This window comes from Pipra filicauda, unplaced genomic scaffold, assembly GCF_003945595.2.
Source record: "Pipra filicauda isolate LSUMZ 115617 unplaced genomic scaffold, ASM394559v2 scaffold35_size7292922_pilon, whole genome shotgun sequence".
NCBI lineage: Eukaryota > Metazoa > Chordata > Aves > Passeriformes > Pipridae > Pipra > Pipra filicauda.
Window position 1 is genome coordinate 6591910 of NW_024104487.1, and position 23900 is coordinate 6615809.

A 23900-nucleotide genomic window follows, 5' to 3' on the forward strand; every position below is an offset into this window, starting at 1 on the left:
TTAAATACAAGATTTTTCCATGCATTTATTAAAAAAAAATAATCCCACTGAAGTTTCCATGACATTTTATGGCTTGGAGAGGCTTATCCCTCACCCTCCCCATCCTTTTTTGTACTGATCATTTATCTTATTAGGGGAAAACAGGATATGTGATTATTTCTGGTTTTTATGCAGCAGTGGAAATCATCCAGTCTTGTCCGCCTGGACTGTGTTCCCAAGGAGCCACCAATTACTGAGTCTGAGTTTTAGCTGCCCCTCATAAATTAATGCTATTAAAATAATTAAGCAATGATGTAATTTCAATCCAAAGTATAGCTTTATTGCATTTGATTGTTAATAATTGTATCAAAATTATCATTTTCTCTTAAGTATCTTAATGGGTTTTTTTAATATCTGCATCCAGCTGCACTTTATCACTCAATGTATCTCCTTTGCCTGTCTTCAGCTCACATCTGCTGACTCGATGGACTCTTGCCATGCCAGTGAAGAGCCTTGGGAAGAGTGATGTGACTCTGGGAGTGGGCTGGATTCTGCCTCACTTAGTGACACACAAATGTCAGCTGAAACCTTTCTCTGCAGAATCTGCCTGACTAATGGCAATAGAAGGGCCAGAAAAAAGCACAGCTGTGGCTGCCATTCCCAGGCTGGGATGGAAGCCCTGAGGGTAGAAAACTCATCTTTTGGCTGAGCATATTTGACATGAGAGATATTAGGAGAAAATCAGCCTGTATTCCCATTATAGCTTTTCAGAGTTAGACTGCACCTTGATCAATTCTGTCTGAATTTCCTTCTCAGGATGTTTTTCTCGAAATTATTCTTCACTTTCTTTGTCAAAGCGGAATCTACTCTTCTCTTGAGTATACTAACCAAAGATGTATCAATTTGTTATGGAAACTGTGTGTCAAGTTTAAGATATCTCTAATAAGAAAGGAATCTTAAGTGTTTTTTAGCATTAAATCTGCTTTTTAGTCTCAAATGTCAAATGTAATTGTAAAAAGATGCTATAGTGCTTGCCAGAGCCTGTGACTGTGTGCATATCTCTGTGTGTACATATATCAATTCATTATTATGAAGGATTTTTTCCAATTTCGTACCTTTTTCTGTTTTGTTTTTTTTTTTTTTTTCAATTTACCCTATTTTTATCCGTAGGTTAGTAAAAGAGATTCTAAAGAAATTTAAGGAAAACATTGTCAAGTACAGAAAAAATAATTTCCTTCTAGATGTTAGTAATGGGACATTATAAATGGGGTTTATTTCAATTTCCCAGCTAGAATGTTAAAGCTGGTTAGTATGAAAGCCTCTCTTTTCTTCCATCCACATAATTACTATTCTGTAGCTGGCTCTACATAATTTAATTATATTATGTTCTCAGGGCCGTTGCTGGAGTTGACGCAGACCCTGATTTAGTTCATATGGAAATCCAGGACCCCAGTGGAGGTATGCAAATGAAAATGTTATCAATTGATACCCTAGCGTATAGTAATTTCTCTTTGTTTTAGGGGTACTTTTCAGATTGTTTTTAAAACTAGTCAGAAGAGAAATTGTACAAGTCAGATGCTTTCTCTGTTTATATGTAGTCAGCAAAACTGCCCCGTTATATAAAAATATAGTATAATTTAAAATCTACTTGTTTTCCCCTGTAAGATGAGTTGACGTCAAGATGTTATGCTCCGTTGAAAATGTCCATTAATGGTGCAATTTATTCTGGCAGTTAAACATTGAACAGTTTTTCCCAATTTGCAAATAAAACTGGCAATGCAGTGTTAGTGCTGGGTGTCTGTTTATGTGAATCATTGCATATGTCAGGTCTATTGCACTAACCACCAGCTCCCAGAATTTCCTCATGTTACAGTATCCAGTATACTTTGAGTCTTCAAAAGGAAAATAAATGAAAAAGCAGACTGGTAGTCAGGATGTGCTGTACTGAAGAGTCACCATGATTCCAAAATCTGGTGTAGTTTCTTGTTACCAATCGTACTCTTTAAAGGTAATGTAATTCCTTGACTCTGATTATCTAAGTTCCTGTGCAATCTTAAAAATGAGTTGTAAAGAATGTGCAGTTTAATTTATCCCGATCCTGTAATTTTTCTTCTTTTCAGCCCTATCAAAAAAATCAAAGTTGCCATGTTAAAAGCTGGATGAGAGTTTCTAAATCTTTTAGAAATGAGATTTCTGAGACATAGTGACAGCTCCCTCAGCTGCTTTCTTTAGAGACAGTGTAAAAAGATTTTTTAGGACCTGAATGGAAAGGTTTGTTTGGGTTTTTTATTTAACAGAAGCAGCAGAAAAAGAATAATGACATATTTCTTGACTGGGTTCTCAACAAACTGACTGTGCACTTATGGTCAGTACAAGCATTGCCATTGATTTTAATGGAAACAACATCTTTGCACTACCTATCTGATGAAGAGCTATAACTCTTGTGATGTGAATTATGAATATCTGCAAGACTTTTAGATGGTCCATTGCTGCACTTGGTCAAATGTCCTGGTAGTGATGATTTGGATATAATCAGGAGAACTTGAATTGACTCTAACTGCCTCTTAAATACATTCAGATTTAAAAAAAAAATAATTGTATCCAGTATACTGGTTTGGCCTTGTCTAATTAAAAGTCATAAAGTGTGGAATGCATTTCCTATCGCACTGCAAAAGTAGTGAAGGACATGGGGGTGCATTGTTTGCTCTCCCTCATGCTGTACATGGAGCATGGGTAGAATTAGTGATCTGGACACAAGACTGTGTATATAACATTTTCCTCACTGTGCTTGGAAAAGTCACTCAAGTACTTTGTGCTCAGAAGCTTGTGACAAAAGGTGAGCTGTACAAGAACTTGAATCTAGGAGAAGGTCTTTAAACCACAGCTGGTGTAAGATACAATTGTTGGCTCTGCTCTCTCTGATAAGAGCAGATTGTATCAAAGATGCAGTGGTGCTCTTCTAAGAACTGAGGTAGAGAGGATAGTCCTTGCTAACTGGAGAGGAAGAGAAAGGCTGCAGCCTCCACTGATTATAAATCAGTCCAGGCTTTTTCAGCGAAGTATTAATTAGGAATATAGAAATCCTGCCCCAACAGAGCAGTTCCAATAGCATGTTAATAGTGTCTCTGCACATTCGTACAGAGCTTTGAAAATAGCCTTTAAAATTCTGCACACTGTCTATTAAACGAAGTCTGATTCTTTTCTCATTCATCACAATTTTATACTGGGGTTGATCTATTGATTTCAGTTATGTTGTGTCAGGCTGCCATTTCTCCAAGTGAATAATTTGGCTCTGTGCATAGGTTAAGTGAGAAAAGAGGTTCCTTCTATTATCCCCACCCATGAATGGCTCATTCATCTAACCCTTAATCTCTCTGGACCAGCAACATTTGGATAATAACAGGCTGCCTCCAGGGAATGATCTGAACTGTAAGCAGTTAATATATTCTCAGTACATTGGAGATTGAAAAACTGTTGTATGAGGGTTTAATATAATAATTCTACAACTAACTCACCTGGCAAAGGCAGCATTTTTTCTACACGAATAACATTTAATACTGCTTGCTTCTTTTTCTCTTGATAGCCCTGTCATATGTTTCTGTCTGTCTTCCCTCAGGTTATCGCTACATCACTTGCCAGATTCAAAATTGTTCTGATAAGACAATGACAGTCCCATTTGCTGGTAGTACTGATCGGGATTCCCTGACTGTGCAGGATGACTACATATTTCTGCAGGTACTTTCACTTTCGGGAGACATATCTTATTCTTGAATCAAAATAATTTTAAATAGTGCAGCAACACTGTAAGGAGCAGGGAGAAACCTGTTCCAGAGTATGAATGATGATTTATGAATTTTTATGGGGAACAAAGCATTCTTTTATCATTTAAAAAAAAAAAAAAAGAAAAAAAAAAGGCATCTTTAGTTTGTGCAACCAGTTGCCCTTTAACTATATGAAAATTTCCAAGCAGATTGTATGGTTCAAAGTTACTTTCTATAAATACACTTGTGTGTTAAGCAAAATGCAACCCTTTTGTTCTTATGCTTACAATATCTTCTGGTTCCTGATAAAAGCATCTGAGGACAACCACTGACAGACTGATTACACAGCTTCTTCATAAGGATTCTCCTCTGAAGAGGTTTTACCAGGAAAGAACTTACATGGCTGTGCTTAGGAAGCAAAAGAGTGGAATAGTCATAGCTGGGATCTTGGAGCAAACTAGTATAGAATCGTAGAATGATTTAGGTTGGAAAAGACCCTTAAGAATGAGTCCAACCATAAACCTAACACTGCCAAGTCCACCACTAAACCATGGCCCTAAATGCCATGTCTACAACTCATGGTGGTCCAAATTACATTGGGGTTATTTCATTCCCAAACTACAGAAATATGGGCTGGAACTTTGTCAGGCTTATGGCACCAGTACAGCTCAGGCACACTTGAAAACTTTGTTTTATGTGCTTGGCACGGGTTGTGATTTGAATCTATCAAAGCTGCAAACTTCTCAAAAAACTGTTATGTCCTCCTTGTTTTGTTAGATTTTACTGGGGAAGTTGCTTGTGCTTTCCTCAGTGGTTGGCTATCATTTTCCCCTTAGTTCGATATGATTTGTTTGCTGCAAGGCTTGTCTATTCATTGACTTTTGCAGGAAAGCAGTATTGTGACAATGGATATGTCTCCCCACCACTGCCTCAGTGTGCGTCAGAATGGCTTCCTTGCAGCTTTCCCTCCTTGGGGATCTTCCACAAAGATCTGTAAATTAGTAGGGACACAAAGGATCTGTCCTCCTCTTGTTTGGCGCAGTGGTTTCAAAAACCTGCATGGCTTAGAACAATTAGCACTATAAGGAAATGGAAAAAATGGCTTCGGGAAAGAATTTTTGGATTAAAGTAGGCATTTTTCATATCAGATCTAGCACTCGTAGCACTCATTTTGCTCAAAGGTATTATTATCTGTGCCCCCCAGGCACACTCTTAAAATCCATTCCATGGTGTGTAGACAGAGAGAACTGTTTCTCACCATGTGAACTTACAGACTGCTGTGCTCAGCAAAACACTGGCTTCTTCCTCATCAAGCATTTTGTTTTGCTGAATGCCTTGTACAACTGCATCTTTAGCTGTTATTCCATCTCATGCCAGGCATAAGCAGACACAAAATGGAAGTGCAATGTGGAAATGTACATGTAAGTAACAGACAGTTGCTACAATCAAAAGGATGCCATTGGTAATGTGATCTCTGTAGATTTGACACATGCCAGTGCCAGTAGATGAGATGTTCATGTGTTCTACATAAAGGAGAAACATCTCCAGTCTTTTCCTTTCACACTTAATTGTACTAAACCACAGTATGTAATGTAAATTTTATTGCTAAATTGGTTTGCAGTTAGCCAATTACTGTAAACCCAGTTACTAGACGTTAGAAGATAACTGGGATCCTGCAGTCACATCTGAAGTGCAGCCACCCCAGAGGTGTGATGCAGTATTTGCCTGTTCCAGTGAAACCTCACAGCAGCTGTACATGTGAGAAACAGCATGCTTTTGAAACCATGTGGAAATTCTTTTATCGTGACTCTAAAATATTGCTGTATGAGTTACACTTAGACAGGGACTCCTCGTGATATCCCCAGCATTGCCTGCTAGAGAGAGGATGGGGCGGAATCATCTGTGCAAAAGGAGAGGAGGGTTTGAGGCTGTCTTCCTGCCTCTGGCATTGCTCACATGCCCTGAACTGTGCAAATGTAAATCGGAGCATTACAGGTCTGCACTGCTAAACCTGTCCCAAATCTGAGATTTTTTACCATCTTCGCGGATGATCTCAACCCCATTTCTTTAGTATGTCCACAAAGATCAGAAACTGTATCCACAAAGATCAGAAACTTTCTAGTATTCCTTTTTTTTCCAGTTTGCAATGACAGTCAGACAGTTTCAGAGTGATTTTAGTAGGAGATTAAAGTTTCAACACTGTTTTTAAGCATAGACTAACCTTTAATCTCAGTGGGTGCTTCCACTCCAATTCTCTTCTGCCCTGCATCATCTCCAGTCATTTAAAATGAGTGACATTAAAAAAAAAATGCATTTAAAAGAAGACTATGAAAAGATAGGTAAGACTGCCACTTAACACTAGTTAAACAAATGGTGAGGCTTTTGGTTTGATCCATCATCATTTAACAAATGACATTCCTGAAGGGCATCACATTTGAAATGGGTTTAAAGAAAGAGTGAAAATGCTTACAGTATTAAATGCTTTGGAATACTTTGTTATCTTTAAAATATCCAGGCAGGTGGACCTGCTGTCATACATCAATTCTGTTTTTACCAAGCCACATCAAGTTTGTATGCTTCAGGATAGGCTGTCTTGCAAATCAGGTTTCCTTTTTAAACATAAAAGTTGAGGAGAAAAACAGTCAAATTGGGGTAGGATTTTAAATGGATTTCCTAAGTTAAAGAAAGAAGATGAGTCTTTTTGTGCTTCTGTTTCACAATCTGATTTGTCATGGGTAACCAGAGAAAAATTTTTGACATTTCATTTAATTCCTTCCTTTTTTTTTTTGACCAATGCGTTTCTTCAAAGCAGCCAACCTTTATAAGCTTAGTGAAAATTACTAAGTAGCCATTACATAGCTGATCTTCTGGGCAGGGGAAATGTGAAAAAAAGAGTGAAATATTGTTTACCAAAGGCTAAAATCTTCACTGATATCATCTAATGGTGCTCAAGTGGCTAAGTTGGAAATATGCTGATTTATATACCAGCACAGATTTTGATGTTATATTTCTGATTAGAAAAACCATGGAAGGTTGTTAATTGAGAATTTTCAGCTACGTTTTTTTAGAATATTCTTTTTGGTGCTTTGGAAAAATATTTGCCTTGTGGGGGCTTTTTTGTGGGCGTTGTGGGGTTTCTTTGTGAGTGATAGTCATACAGCAGTGTTCCTTTCAATAACTGTTTCTCTTGGCTTTCTTTAGTGAAAATCTTCAAAAGCACCAAGTATTTTATGTAAAACCTAATCTGTCTTCAGTTTCATACATGCAAGTCATTTAAATGCATGTTTTACCTCTCTATTTAAGCATATAATTGTGTCTTCAGAACATATCACTGAAATTAAAACTGACCAACCAATGGATTTAAAATTGCATCCTTATCTTCCACATGGCATGGTAGCATCTTCACTGGGAAATGTTTTATCCTGTATAGAAAATATTAGTCAGATATAGTAAATGTTTTACATAATGTTAGCATGATTTATTCAATGTTTTGTGCTCTACTTTGAAGTGTGCTGTGTAGTACTTCTTGCCCTTGGGGTACCTGGTGTTCATGACCAGTGTACCTCCTCGCTACCTCTCACCTAAAGGCTGCTGCTGCCCCAACTTCTACAACAGGGCAAAGATGTGGGAGGCCACTGGGTACAAAGATATTAGTAAGGACTGAGGACAGTGAGATGCTGAAGTCTCAGGTATCACCCAAAACTGCTGAAATGGCAAAAGAAGGAAGTAAATCATTTTTGTCTTCCTGAAGAGAAGAACAGTTTACTGTGCAGATTATTTGCATGCAATAAAAGTAATACCTATGTATTTTAGTTGCAGGTTAAAAGAAAAACTTCCATCTCAGGTTCTTTAGGTTTAGCATAAACCATCACAGGGTTCTGTTTTTCCTTTGTACAGACAACATCAGCAAATCGGACCAGGTATTACGTGTCTTACCGTCGAAATGGCTTTGTACAAATGAAGTTGCCAAAATATGCGTTGCCAAAAGTAAGTATAAATGTTTTTCTTTCTCTTTTTGCATTTGTCATCTTCTCTTTCTACCTAAATTGGTTTTAGTGTTCTCTTTTTTGAACCTCATTTATCTGGGACCACAATTTCTGCTTGTAAGGATTTCTGAATCCCATTTGTGGTATATTCATAACCTGCTATTTTTATTTCGATTCTATTAATGTAGTATTAATCCGTAGAGGACAAGAACATACAGTAGCTTGTTTGTCATCAGTTACTGCAATAGTTTTTGAGCTTTGCTTCCATGATGCAGTGCTACACACACAATGACAATGTAATGGTGTAGAGCAAGGGTTCTTTCAAGAACCAATTACAGTGTAATTCCACATGGTGTTTTCTGGTATAAGCATGAATAGTAATATAAGAGAATTTTGCCACTTGATGGTGCTCTATTTCACTAAAGAATCCCCATATGGACTTTAATTGCTTAATGAAATTGCAAGACTTGTTGAGAGGTTCTTTCAGTCTAGCATAACTTCCTAGTGACAGGGTTTCTGTATTTGCATAGTAAATCAACACTTAAGCACAGACAGATATTTAAATATGGTCTGACTGATGCAGTTGAATTTTTTGTGCTGCATACACTGTATTTCCTAACTTTACACTTAGAAGGTAGAAGCCTTCTGCAGTCCTGAAGAAAAATTACTTGGAATTTTTAAAGACCCAGCTGGATAAAACCCTCAGTAACCAGCTCTGGCCTCACAGCTCACCCTGCTACCAGCAGGAGGCTGATCTGGAGGTCTTGCTTTTTCATGTGATTCTGTGTGACTCTGTCACTTACTCAGAAGAGAACTAAGAAATGTTTTCTTTGCATGCTTTGAATTGCACAGGTTTAATTCATTGCTCATCTAGTGAAGGACAGTAGAGTACAATGTATTTCCTTCTGCTGCTATTGTTTTAAACAAAAGAATGTGCTTAATATCAGTTTTTCATCTTGGATTTTATTTCTATGTCATTGTATATGGTGGGTTGAAGACTTCTGGTTTTAAATGTACAACATATTAACAGAATCTCAAATCAAATCCCCAGATACTAGTTGAACAAGAATCTGAAACCTGGATATGCTTCTAGTAGCGCTATAGAAATGGCTATCATCTATTTATCTCTCTATCTGTGCTGTCAAGAAATATATACCCAAGGACTGATATACAGATCAATCCTTCCAGAAAATTATTTCAGTGGTTTTGAGGCCTTCAAAGTAGCCTTTATGGTTTCTTGGGGGAAATTGTAATTAGCAAAACAGCAGGAGAATACCCAGTTTTAAATATTAAAGAATAAAAAATGAGGACACCCCAAGGGACTACAGCCCATGAATCCCCATGCTGGGGCCAAAGAAAACAAGTAAGGAGCAAAGCAGGAAAGCAAAGAGCAAACAAGGAGCTTCAGACATATTCAAAAAGTGTCAGTCAAAGCTCCCTGGTATTTCTGTCAGTTGTAGTCTGGATTATTTGAAATAGTGCAGCATGCTGGATTCTTTGTCTTGGAAAATATGTTTCTTGTTTATTTGGGTTTTTTTTGTGTTTTTTTTTTTTTTTTACTTGATAGGCAGATTACTCCAGGCTTGATGGAATAGATAAATTAGAAGTTAATGGTTTCATTTTGCATAGAGTCAGTAGCTACCTAGGAACAGGGTGACTATGTCATTTGGAAAGGGAGGTTTTTGTGCTCCTTCTGGTTCAGGCAATACTCGATGAGTGGAACAAAGTAAATGTTATCTCTTCAGCATTTTGACAGTGACTCCAGGAGAAGTTTCTTTGCTATCTGCGCACAACGAAGTTGAAAATTTCACCAAGAGGGCCATGAAGCCAGACATCCATTAGAACAGTGGTGAATGTGAAAAATATTGACCTTTTCTGAAAAAGATATGTTTTTTTAAAGTGATTTGGTACCTTCACATTGCAGGAAATGTTAGATACTGAAGTAAATAAGAACACAGTTCTAAAATGTTTCATCATGCTGTGTTCCAGTGAGAGTTGTTCAAATACAGTAGAAAGGGATCTTCCAGTCCTATTTTAAAAGAATGGAAAAGACTCATGTGAAGCAAATTACTGATGAAATTTTGTAAAGAAGCAGGATATCAACAAAGACGCTGGCACATTAGAAGTACATCCAGATTATGTGGCTGTGGAGTTGCTTCTTTTATGGTGGTAGGAGATAAACAGAATGGATGAATTTACAAAGGACCTTTTTTTTAAGATTGATTAAAAACAGAGCTTTTGAAAGATCTGAATTTCAGAGGGTTTTAAGTATTAGATTCTGCCTAACCAGGAGATGAAGCATGACTGTAATAGGCTATATTTCATTTTCGTCAAAAGAATGGAATTAAATGTCAAAAAAATCTCTTTCCAAGTGGTCTCTGTAAAGTGCTTCACGGCAAGGGACAGAATCTTTGGGCAGTGATTGCATACAGGGAAGGAAAACTGTAGCCAAGCCAGAAGATACTACAGACTGATCAAGGATGTGTGTAACAACATTAAGAGAGCTGTGCTGGAATACCAGCCTCCAACCTGAGGGAGCAGGGCTGGGCTCTTCTGATATTATTCTTTCACTGCACAGATGTGTTTCACAGTGATTTTACATATGGAGATAGAATGAGCATTTTCAGATTGAGTAGTTAGAAAATGTTACTGATGTCTCATTTTCCTTTCGATATGAAGAGGTTAAAAATCTGCAAAAAAAAATTATTCAGTTGCTTTATATAGTTTTAATTTGCGTTTGTGTTTGTATTTGACCAAATGTACCCCCAAAGGAAAACCTAGAGAAGGATAGTTTGTCTTTGGACACATCTACAGTGCTTCGTACTTGTGAATGAAAGGCTGCTAAAAGCAGCTTCCATCCAAGCTCTGCTTGTTTCTAGGCTCCAACTCCACAGTGCCACTGAGATCACCTTTTTGTAACACGTTGTAGCTCTGTACATGTACAGAGAGAGCAGAGCCATAGGGGGATATCTAAGGAGCAAGATTCAGATAATTTTTTTAAGCTTTTTTCTGTGCCATTGATAGATTTATGTATTTTTTTTAATAGCATATTACTGACATTGCATGGAATCACACAGCTGTCTCCTGCATTTGACAGGAGTCAAAGTGCTGGCTGCTCTCAGGTAGGGTGGTGGCAAAGGCTAGTAAGACCAAATTAAAGGTTGCCTCTATGCTCCCCAAAACAGAAGAGGAATTTTCACTCTGTTCTTTTAAAAATGAATTGGTTTTTACTTTTTTACTATATTCCATTTTACCAAGATTGCTTGTTCTGTGCTGCTAAAACTAGTTCAGAAGTTAGTAACTTGTAGGAAGGCAATACCAAAATCAAGCCAAGAGCAACAGGATTGTGTCTGTGTGTCAGGTTGGCTGGTTAGGCATGCAGGAGTGTTCCAGTGGGACCCAGGAATCCTCTTTGGGCTATTTTGATCCTGGAGCAGTGGTTCAGCTGCCACTGCAGGAAGAGCAAGTGTGCCCAGGGGCACAAACTGAAGCCCCATCCAGTGTCAGCACACTTGCATTGTATAAACATTCCTCCAGATGTCACTGCCCTTGCCTTGAGAAGTGCAGTGTGGAGAGAGTGGAGTACATTGGTTCTGGTCCTTATTCACGATTTTGAGTCATATGCCAATGTGTGTAACAATAAAACTGGGAACTAGTTCATATCGGGAGTTTAAGCAAAAAAAAATTGTTAACAAAATTCCTGACCAAACCAAGGAATCTGCTACAAATTGTGGCAGTTTTGCTATTGCAGTTTGGGAGAACTGAATTATTCTGAGTTCCCCTCCCACGTATGTTAAATAAACTCCAATGATAGTGATCTCCTTTCATGAACTGATAGAAGGCACTGATTGATTCTGCATTTGTTCATGCCAGCTACAAAATCTTAATGATGCGAGAGCTCTATTGTCTGTTGTATTCAGAAAGTTTAGTTTTGAAAAGATATGGTGTGGAAAAAACTTCTTTCGTCTATTTAATCTCAGTATGTATTTTCAATCTTGGGAAATAGGCGATAATGTAAAATTTTTCAGGTAACCAAGATAAAAGGAATTATAGGTGGGCAACAAATAAAAATAAAAGCAGAAAAAAATCCTATTGCCTTAGAAACAGGTTAAAGTCTGTAATTTATTCATGGTAATATGAATCTCCCATACATGCCTTTTATCAGATCCATCTATTCTTTTTGATTATCACCTGGTCACCTTAAAACAGGCCCACCTCTTCCTTGCCTCAGTCTGAGATATACATCACTACTTTAACCATAGGCTTACTTCCATTTTTCTGTATCATTCAACAAGATGTAAGACTATCCTTAAATGGGTCCATTCCCTAACAGCAGAAATGGTAGAAGAAGATTCCTGCAGTCCTTTTGCCAGTGAAGTTCCCTTGAGCATTTGGCTGCGTGATGGCTGGATTGCAAACTGTTGAGTCTATGACAGTGCATTTAGCAAGGCTTTTAGTCTCTCAATAATTGTTTTTCCACGTGGGAAGCTCCTTCACTACTTCTGCCACTTACCACCCTGGGAGGCTTTGGCTGAGGTTGTTCCCGTGTGCCAGGCAGAAGAGCAGTTTGCAGCTGCAGCAGGACTACTTTTCCATTCTTGTGAAAGTCCATTGGAATGGCTGTTGAACAAAGAATGAAGGAGAACAAAGTAGAAATGCAGGTGGCAGTGGCATTTGATGCAGGAGAAGTATTCCTTCCCCAGGCAGTGTCATGGCAGTAGCCAGTGAACCTGAGCTGTAGCAGCTGTCTAGCTCCCTGGTTTTACAAATCCATCCAAAGTGGATTCAAGGAACTGTTATTTTTTTCACAGTGCAACTTTATATTGATTTCTCTCCTTTTCCTGTTTTACTCAGCCAGACAAGGAAGATTAGGAGGATTATCTTTGCGATATGTGCCATCCGGTTACCTTGATTGTGCTTGAGAGATTACAGGGGCATAAATGTGGTACATCTGGAGGTCAAGGCTGAAACTACACATCCTTGAGTGCTTACATCTGTTGCACTTCTGATACATTTACTCCTCACGATTCTCTGTTTAATTCATCACTTGCTGCATGTTAACGGTTTGCTCAACCACAGTATTAAAAGATTGCAAAGGGGAAAAATTCTGACATCGAACTGAAAATTGTAAGATTCGAAAAACAAGAATTTTGAGGTTCTCTTTTATTTACCTTAATGACTGAAGCACCACAGTCCTGCCTGCATAGCATATCCTGGCTGTGCTGAACCTGGCTTACTGTGTTTTCACTTAATGATATTTTCTATGTCATCAGCACATTTTAGACTAAGGAGCACTGGCTTGCAGTACAATCCTTGTCTTTTATATTCTTTTGTCTTCAGGCTGTGTCATAGGATTTCTTATCACAGTAATATGGTAAAGCACATTGAGCATTTCTTGAATATAAAATTCTCTACAGTATTTGCAGACTTATAGGGTGTTCAGTTACTAAATGTAGATGGTGTGGGGCTATATACAATGAAAATAATGCATTTCTCTTCCTTTCCTCCTTTAGACTTCTTTCCTTCCTCTCTGCTATGCACAACTCCCCCAAAACCCAACTCTGTTAATTGTTTGATGGTTTTGGGCTTCTTGGCTGACTTTTGATTCCGTGTTCATTCAGCCTTCAGTGAAAACAGACTTGACTGCATTAAAAGCAGATAATTTTGGAAAGACCAATCAAGTTTGTATCTCAATGTTAGAAGTAAAGAAATAATTCTTAAGCAGTATGGGTGTTTTCTAGAAGTAAAATTTGATTGTGGCTCTGTACTTGCTGGAAGAGTTCTTGGATGCTTGTTCTCCTGGTCATGGATGAATATACACAGTTCATTCAATGCCATGTGTACACCCTCAGACTCATTTATTTTATTTAACAGAACGGGTCTACCCATGAAGTTTCTTTGAAGTGGTACTCATCTTTTGGCACAAGTTGTCCTGTATTTATCTAATTATTTTCAGTATCACTTTGAAACTGTCTTTGTGTTTATTTGTTTGTTAATTATGTTTTCTGCTACTGATGTAAGGTACAGACATAGCAGCTTACAAGTCCCTGAGAGAGCAGGAGTGATATGACCTGTCACTGGATGCCTTGTTTAATCATGCCAATTTTTAATATGCAGTCTTTGATCACTTTCATGATTCATTTAGCATTTTTTATAGAAAAGTAATTCTGATTCAACAGATCTCCAGCTGTCCTTAATTTTAATTCCATTATCAAACTGAAATAGTTATTTGTCTGGAAAATGTTTATTCTCTTTAACATAGTTATGAAATTATAGCTCTTGTATTAAAAAACAAAACCACAACCAACAACAACAACAAACACAAAAAAACAGCCCAACCAGCAAATAAACCCTCAAAACCAAAACCCAACCCCCCAAATCCTGTCTTTTAATGATATTTCTAATTGTATGTGTAACTTTTCAAGTAATCACAATAAGGTGTGGTTTTACTTCCCTCTGTTTTCACAGGATCATAGACAATAGACATGGAAAAGATCTTGAAAGGTCTTTTACCAAAGCATGGTTATCTGCCTAAACCAGTCCTGGCATATGTTTTTCTGATCTGTTTTTAAAAAGTCCAAGAATGAAAGTTACTTTACCTCTCTTAACATTTTTCCTCAGTGTGTATGACCAGACCCTACTAGACAATGTCTAACCTACATCTCCTTAGATGTAGTTTATATCCAGAATTTAACTCCAAGTAGACTTAGAAGACATTTAGTCCTGCTTTTCTTGGAGTGGTTGTTTACAGTATTTAAGGGCTGTTTTCCAGCTACTCTCATCCAACCACAGGGAAATGATTCTGTGAACTTGATTGGATAGTGGATTTTAGAGCACTTTGCAGGCTTCTTTGGTTGCATCTATAGGTAGACCTATTCCTGGCCCTGGGTCTGTCTACTACCTTGGACCTACGAGTTGTTCCACATATTTTTAGTGATAAACATACAGATTTCTGTGCTTAATGTGGTATAACATCACCCAATGAAGAGAGAAGGATGAAGAAAACAACGTGACAAAGGAATTTGCAAAATACGGTGCACAAGAAGCACCATAGTAAACAGAACAGAGAAATCTCATGGGGGCTTAGAGGTTAAAAAAAAAATATTTGAATGATACAGCTGCTAAGTAGCATGTCAGATCTGTACAAAAGCTTACAACCTAAGAAGAGGAGATAAAGTAGATGGGGAATACTGGTATTTGGGAATCACAGTCTATTGTTGTGATCTTTGCAAAAACAGAGAGAGAGAAAAGTGCAAATGGCAAGAGCATGGATAGCTGGGCTAGTAAAACATGGAACAGAGCAGGCATGGCAGACTTGATAGGACAAAAGTAAAGTAGTGGAGGTGAGAGAAGGGATGTCCGTGGAGGAATGAGCATGCCACAGAGGAAACTGCATGGCTGCTATGGCAAATTGGGAAAAGGACTCTTCCTTGGGACATCTGGAAGGGCATGGACTCTCATTTGAACTTGGAAGTGAAAGGAAAGTACAAGAGCTCAAACACTGAATGTATACAGAAATACAGCCTGGAGATAAACAAAAATCTCCATAGAGACAGTAAGGAACATTTCAAATCCTGAAGATCTCTAACATCAGTAAAGAAGGTCTTTATAAATGACTTTGAATAAATTGTGTGTGAATAGTATAATTATAGAAAAATTAGATGATCAGTGGGACTTTGAGTAGTCTGCAGAATGCGGAGAGAGAAAGCAGGAGGGCCAGCAAGAAGGCAATTGCAGTAGTCCAAGCGTGAAATCATAAAAGAATAAATGCTTTGCTTATAGAATCTGCTGAGGTTACAGCCTGGGGTTGTATCTGTGTCCATGAATTAGATAAAGCAATAAAAACTTGCATTCCCTCCATCAAGGTATTTCTTTTTTTTTTCTCAGATGTCCTTTCTAGTTAACTCTTCAGTGACAGTAAGTTCTGTCTAGCAATATTGGCTGACATCTCCTCTTCATGTGCTTCTCATCTGTTCTACCCAGTGGGTAGCTGGGATGAAGGGTTGGATTTGCACACTGACAACTCATCCCTTGTATTTGTCAATCAATTTCTTCTTTTTAAATTCATCTTTTGGTATAGGAATAGTACAAGATTGACATGACTATTTAGCTTTGTTTTAGCTTGATTTTCAGCAGTCTGTGTCATCCAGGAGTTTGAAACATAAGTTTAAGAATTGGGCATGAAATTTGCAGTTTTTCTTAGATTGTCAATTACTTTTACCAGAGGATTATGTCAGAAAATGCTGGGCAGGATTGTTGCAAGGTAGTATAACTGAAGGACTGCTTTGCTTCTTGAAGGAAAAGAAATCACTGTGAAAGGAAAATAGCTGTAAGGCTGAACTGGAAATCTGAAGTGTAAATTCTGAATGGAAGGAACAAAGTTCAAGGCAGTGCAAGGGCAATTTCACTTGCTAACACCAGGATCTGTTAAGGTCTTGCCTCAGCAAAGCTGGCATCCAGCAGTCTGAGCAGACAAACTTCTCTGTTGGTAAGTAACTGCCAAGAGAAAAGTGAACTCTCATTTGATGCAGTAAACTTCTGCAGTCCAACCCCTCCTTTCTTCACCTAACCCCTACAGTCTGCCCAAAATGAATCTTCCTGTCCTTGTGCACTACACATTTTGGCTCTTTGCACCTTGCTTCTGATGGCTTGGCTGCTCCTACCCCACTCTGGCAGAGGAGACCCACAGCTGTACCTGTCCCCCAGCTCTCACCTCTGCCACCATGAACCACCTTTGCAACCACTGCCACCCCTGGAGTTTTGCATTTGTCTGTGGCACTGCATAAATGTTTTATTATAATAATGTAGATAATAATTTTGCTGAAAGCTCCTGGCTTCACAGGTGGTTAAGGGTTTTCTAGAGGTTTTCACACAAAACCCCTCAACTCTTTCTTTATTCTTTTTGATTCTGCTTCATTTCCATCCTTATTATCAGATAGTCATGGGAACTTTCCTTACACTGCAAAAGAAGTAGTGAATTTAGTATAGAATGTGGTGTGGTATAGTGTGGGCTACCAAGCTTCATGTTGTCCTGGTTTAAGACAGGGGATGAAATATTCTGTACATTTAAGAGGCTTTTAAAAGAACCTTTTGGGAGCAGTTGCTGTGTTTTGCTGGCAATTCTGCCAGACTTTCTGCTTCTGAGTAATTTTTGAGTACAAGAAAAAAGAGAACTACTCATGGGATGCTAAACAAAAATCTACTTTAGTACATAGTTCAACACGAAAGTCTTTAAAAACAGCATTGAGCTGTCATTGATAGAAAACTTCACTTACATTCTTTTGTGTTGAGATGTGTCACACATACAAAAGTACTTTAAATTTAATTGCATTATTAGTGTTTAATAACCATCTTCTGTTCTTATTAAAAATCTTTCCATTGTATTATTTTACTTCTATTCATTTATTTTTTTTTAATCTAAGTGCCTCAGTCACATCATGCATGTTTCCTAAAGTGTGACTGCCATGCTTTGGTGAGTATTCAGTGTTGCTCTGTTACTCACATTTTCTTCAGTCTTACTGGATTCTTAAGAATTTGTTTTATTTCTCTCTTAGAATTCTACAAAGTAGTTTTTTTGCTTTATTTTATTTTTTTTAAAGCAAATTCATCCCAAACTCATATTCTCTTGACATTCTGGTAGCTTTATTTAATATTCACTCCATTGCCTTAATATTTTTCCAGTAATAAGGTGACCAGAACTGGATACAGTATCCCAGTTAAGTACCAAGGTCATAAAGAGTTTACAAGCTTTCAGATTCTGTGACTAGATGTTATTTCTTATGTGGTCCCAACATCTGCCCTTATGCTGCCATATTCTGTTGCAAACTCACATCCCTTTATTCTGTTTGCTAAGATTAGTACAGTGTTGCTACTTCCTGATTTATTTCTTCTGTTTAATATTGTGTTAAATTATTTTACCCAGCTGTACATTTTTTTGTATGAGATGTTTGGAGTGAAGAAGCTGGAAAAACTGAAAGCAAGCTGTTGTAAAATCCATGCCTGAAATTCTTGGGTAATGAATGCAGAATATTGACTCTCATGTTATTACTGTTGAATATTTAAGTGGTTTTATATACACAGACAGATAAATTACTGTTACATACTATATATAATACACATGAGCTGTGTGCATGATATGCACTACTTCCTATGTCTAACTGTTGTAAATTATATCTGATCCTCTTTGTATTATGCTATTTTTTTATCTAGTTCTTATTTCTCTAGATACCTGAGGATTATTTGATAGATTAGCTGTGTTTATGTTATTTCAGTCATTCACTTCTTTTTTTCCTTTTCTTTTTTTTCCTTCTTTTCAAGAAGTCATTTCCCACTTAAGTCAAAGCAGATCTCAACTTTTGCACATTCAAAGTTTTGGTCTTTACTAGGCTGGTTTGCACTGCAGTCAAAAGGCAGTGAGGAACGATGGGGTATAGCATGTTAATTAGTATTGTATTAGGAGATTATTGTTATTAAATGTTCAGATGTTTCCCTTCTCCTGCCCATTATTGTTTGTAAAATAGAAATTATGGAAAAATTAGTACTTTTGTATCTTATTTTCCTACAGGATTTACAAATAATCAGTACAGATGAAAACCAAGTTTTTGTGGCTGTTCAGGAGTGGTACCAGACAGACACATACAACCTGTACCAGTCTGACCCACAAGGTGTTTACTACTCTATCCTGCTGGAGAACGTCCGGAGCACAAAGCAGCCAGAAGAGAATGTCCTGATAGATATCCTGGAGGTAGATCTTTACCTCTTCCCTTGTGTGTAGTCTATCTGAAGGAGTTTTTTATTAATATTTTGATTATGATTATAATTAATTTTCACAGTTATATTTAATGTAAAAAGTCTAGGATTTGGGGATTTTTTTCTTATTGTTAACACATCATTACTATTTACATGTTTCCCTCTTAACCTACTGATGTGCTGTGTACTCTAAGAACTAGATTCTTGGGATGAGATTCCATAGATGTGCAAATCCAAATTGGTTTTTTTTTAAGATATTGAAAAGTGAAGACAGCAGCACAATATATTATTGAAGTCAGAAGCTATGCAGCTGCCTGTGTACACCTTTTTTTCTTTTAGGTGACTCAGTGATGCATTGCCTGGTTTAGAGCAGGACATCTTTTAGCCAGTAGGGTTTTACACAGTAATCCTGTGAGCCTTGTGCTAGGTTGTGTCAGCTCTAAAAGGCAAGGAACCAACAAAATTAGATATTGGGCAGCAAATCCACTTGCTTTCAGTAGGTGTCTTGTGCCAACAGCATTTTCTGTGAGACAAACTCTTCTGTAAACAAATTTATCTTGTATTTTAACATCAGTACACTTGGCAAAAATAAGAGACTAAAGAATATAGTGTTTTGGAAGAGTACCAAAGACTGTTATCAACTCCATTCCTGCTGATAGAATGGAATTTCAGTGTAACGTATTTCAATGTAATAGGGTCTACATTTACTCTGGTTCTGTTCTTTCGTGTAGCACATAGTACTGGCTGTTATCAGAATATTAAACTAGTGGAGCTTTGGTCTGATCCAGTTTGTCCCTCATTACACTTTAATCTGCCTGGTGTTAATATAAAACTAAACCAAACCAAACAAAAAAAACAACGACCAAAGTTTTTTGGCAAAAGTTTGTAGTAATTCTGGATACAAGGCACACACTGACAGAGCTGTTAAATAGCTGTAATTAGACTCTTCTTGGTGAGGGAAAATGATAGTGATTTTTTCCTCCTTATCTCCTCCATCTTTCTTTCACTTTTTGTTTCTAAATATCTGTAGTAAAACTAACAGGTTTCTCATTGCCAATGATTATTTTCTAGGCTCTACCTTTTTTAGAAATGAGGCTTCCTAATGAGTGAAGCTACACATGGTGTGTAGCCACATTCCCACAGAGTGATTTATTGACAGCATTAGTTTGCAGCCTTTTACTCCTGCTCACTTCTGTGGGATGCAAAGCTAAAAGGCAACCAGGTGCAATCTCTACTCCTTGCATCAGCTGTAGCATGCAATTTCAGATAAGTTGTACAGAGATGCTACCCTTGGCTGCCCTTTTGTCTACAAAAGTTATTAACTTAATTCAGTTACACTGATTATTTCGTAATTTCCAAATGTTACTGAAGGCATATTAGATAATGTGATCCTAGATTATTGTGTGTGCTGGATCAATTTGAAGGGCTACATTAAAAAGAAAATTTACACATGGGAAAGAGTAGTTGAAGGAGCCACAATGCAGCCACACAATTCAATTTTTTTGAGTTTTTGAAATAGAGCTGCAGTATAGGAGAACACTTTTATTTGCTTATGGTAAGAAAGCCCACAGCTTCCAGATAGCTTGTATGATAAATAATTAGTGTTCATCTAGTTTACTAGAATGTGATCAAGTACTCATGATGTATGGGTTATTTACCCAGTATAAAATGGCTAATAAATAGAACACATATTGCAGTCCTTGAGGATGGGATATTTTTTGATCTAATCTGGGGTTTCTTTCTGGGCATTTTAATGCAAGTATCCCGTCTTGGGAAGAGGAATCTTCAGTGCAGAACAGAGACTGTCCTCAATGGCTGACAATTTCTCTTTCCACCAGTGTATAATTCTCCTTAAAATTTGCACTGTTCATCTTCGTTATCCTCTGCTGACCCCACTTCATCTTTTACTTGTACATCTGCTATAAAATCTTTAATAGGTGTCTACCTCTCTGTATTCATTTTCTTTTATATGCTTTATCTTTTTTGCACCGTATTTCTTTTCATGTTGCATGTGTGAAAGGGGAATAATTCCCAAATACTTAATCAAAAAAAAGTTAAGTATTAATTGACTGACCAAAAGGAGCATGCCCTTGAAATATGTGACTGTATACAAGGAGCATGTCCTTGAAATTATATCTAGTGTTGCCAATGTGAACCAGCCTCAAATTTGCAGAATGGGCATACTAATGTATACTTCTAGATTTGTTCTTGCTGTGACTCCTCATATAGATAAGAGCTACACAAGTTGCAGTAGACATTCTTCATGCCTTTTTTCCCCAAACAACAAATCATATATGTTTAAATTTTAATCACAAACATATATTATATGGCAGTAATTTCTGCATTCAAGGGTCGGACTTGATGATCCCTTCCAACCCAACTGACTCTATGATTTCAGTAACTGCTAATAAACACTGTGGGGCCATCTGAACTGTTCTTTTTGCTACCAACTAGTACAGAATATTGTTTGGATGTAAAATCAGAAATGTAACAATCAGCGATTAATGTGTCACAGCAGAAAACCTGCTCAGAAAATAGGTTTATAAGGTGTTGTAGAAAATAGGTGCTCTGAAAGTTGACCTAAAAGTCCAAAGAAAATCATTGGAAAGGTGCTTTTGAATTTCCTTGTGATTATCTGTCTTGAGTAGCTGCTGGAGTGTTCATCAGAGTAACTGAGCACTGCACAATGTTGAAATGTCTTCTTTTCCATACCATCTTATTGTTAATATGAATATTTTCCCTTCTTCATAGGAAGATACTAATCTCCCAGTTTTAGATTAGGGAACTGAGTCAAGGAGTAGAAAGTACAGAAGAAATTGGGTGCATTTGGATCACAGTCTAATGCAGAAGGTAGATCTGACATAAAGCATTTACAATATTTACAGAAAGAGTCAGGTGTGTATTTGCATAGGCCACAGGACAAATGAAATAGAAAATGCTACAGCAGAAGTGAGGTGTTTTAAAGCTGCCATTTTTTACATGCTATAATTTTATATTAGTTATTGGTTTTTAGGCTAATGCACCACTCTGAACATCATACTTCTGAACTTGCTCGGAAAATAGATGCCTGAAACCTATTTATTATTTCAAGCTGAGTTTTTGCCTTTCATTCAAAATACAACTGCTGTGAAGTGCTGGTCAGCTTTTATCTTTTAAAACAGCAGTGAGAGAAGTTAACTGAGACACTAGAAGAAATGTTTTCATAACCTTTCAATGTTTGATAGATTCAAACACTTATGTCCCATATTCTAGAGGAGAAGTTACCCTAGAGCTTGGTTAGATTAGAGATGAGAGTGGGAATGGAGAAAAATTTTAGCCTGACTCCCATTTGATGATTACATTGAATGATTAAATATTCATTAAACAAGAATGAGGGGGAAAAAGAGAGAGAGGAAACAAAAATATTCTTGATGCAGCACTGTTTTTGCCATCCACAAATGAAGAGAGAAACCTCAGCTGCAGTCCCTGACCTAATTATTGTTTAAATATTTAATATTGTGTTCACTGGAAGAAAGACACACATAGAAATTTTACCCCAAGTCTACCTTCCCACGTAAATGTTTGAACTGCCAGGCTTTTCATGGCTGTGCTGTTTCTCAGAGGTAGATTATGTAAAAAAACCCCAGCAAGATGAAAATGCTTTTAAAGTAAGGAAAGCAGGTTCCTCGTTTCTTCCCTTCCTTTCCTTTTTCACCTGCACTGCTAAGTAGTTGACTTTTATGGTGTGTTTGACTTGGAGGTAGTTCTGAGCTTCCAGCATCCTGGATAAGTAAACCAACAACACATGCATGGGGTTTAAGGAAGAAGGAGATCATGAGGGAGCAGGGTATTAAAATGACTATGCAAAATTTTGTTGTATGAACTTAAATATTTCTCCAAGTTCTAAGCTGTTACAGTAACCAGCAGAATATTTTTATTCTCTGTAGGTTTGGGTCAGTTCCAATATTTATAAAAAGTGAGTATCAAATCTGTAGCCTAATAGTAGGGATGCCTTATCTTCACCCTGAATGTAGACTTCTGTTAAGTGGAATTAATAACTGGTAGTTGGAAAAAAAGAGAACAGTAAATATTTCAAATAAAAAATTAAAGTTCAAGAATGCATCATGTCATCAGGAGACAAATATTCCTTATCATTTAAAGAGCTGGCTATCTTGTGCATTTATTTGTAATGAACGCTTTGATTTTGTTAAGTGTCAGCACCAAGGAGATTAGCAAGCTCTACTGTGCTGGAAATGGTATATGAATTGATATATATTTCCAGAATTTTTTAAAAATTCAAGAGATCTAATAAGTAATCACAAGGGAAATAAGAGCACTCTTAAGGAAACCTTCAATTTTAATACAAGATCTTATCTCATGCCCTTGGGTGGAATATATGTTAATATGTTAATAAAATAAATGTTAGGGCTAGAACTAAACATATTAAGGTGCAATTACTGTCAGGTTGATTCTAAAAATTATCCCCATTAACTTTGACACTTTGAGTTGTAATAATTTTCTGATACAGGCTGTTTTGAAATAAAATAACAGCCCAAGGGAAGAGTGAGTCTGTAAACCTTTTTTTTTTTTAACTTTTTTTTTTAATTCAGTGTTATTTTAAAGGATATTTTGTTGTTGTAACCTATTTGTGTGCTATTCACATGATGTGGGTCACAGGACTTCAGTGTTAAAGTCAGGTGTCTGTTAAAAATTGCTTACATCATTTGTAAAATAGCATTTTAGAGATGTCCATATTTAAAAAAAATGCAGAGCTGTAATTTTAACAGTAAGGCCATGGTATGGTAATTTTTGTATTTTTGCTTTATAAACTACATGTAGTTTGATTAGCCTTCTGACATTGAGAGAATTGCATATACTTTTTAAATAGACTTAGAAATACAAATCAATTGGTAATTGTCCTCCCTGTCCCCCTTTCTCCCTTTCCTCTTGTCTTTTTGCCTTCCTTCTATATTTTTAAGGTATCATTAGCTTTCTATTCAGTTTCCAGGAGAAAGTACCTGAGACACAGCTCAGAGCCACAAAAGAGCAGCTAATCAGGGATAATCCTTGTTGAAAAAATGTGTATGTGCTGGATATTAACTTCTCTCCTGTATGCTTCAGGTCAGAGGTGTAAAAGGAGTTTTTCTGGCCAACCAGAAAATTAATGGGAAAGTTACCACTCTGATAACCTACAACAAAGGCCGTGACTGGGATTTTCTAAACCCTCCAGACATTGATATGAATGGCAAACCAACAAACTGCAAACCTGTAAGTGGTTCTTTTTTGTTTATCCTCACTATAAAGTGCACAAGAATTATCTGTATGTGCAATAGTTCCAACGGCCCAAGAGCTTTATGCTGAGTTTGCCAGCCAAACTAGAAGACAAATCTACTTGTATTGCATGAGCTATGCTTTCACAGGCTATTAGTCCAGTCATCTTGTAGGG

The 23900-nt window shown here is 37.1% G+C and overlaps 1 protein-coding gene across 7 annotated transcripts in view; it reads left to right on the forward strand.

Annotated features, from left to right (window-relative positions):
• The window catches only part of SORCS2 (sortilin related VPS10 domain containing receptor 2), a 551093-nt gene that overhangs the window by 448420 nt on the left and 78773 nt on the right, over positions 1-23900 (forward strand). For all 7 annotated transcript variants that reach the window (XM_039384495.1, XM_039384497.1, XM_039384498.1 and 4 more), the window contains exons 6-10: positions 1373-1437; positions 3596-3714; positions 7638-7727; positions 18291-18470; positions 23576-23722. In XM_039384495.1, coding sequence (XP_039240429.1) covers positions 1373-1437; positions 3596-3714; positions 7638-7727; positions 18291-18470; positions 23576-23722 — 601 coding nt within the window. The remainder of the gene's footprint in view (positions 1-1372; positions 1438-3595; positions 3715-7637; positions 7728-18290; positions 18471-23575; positions 23723-23900) is intronic.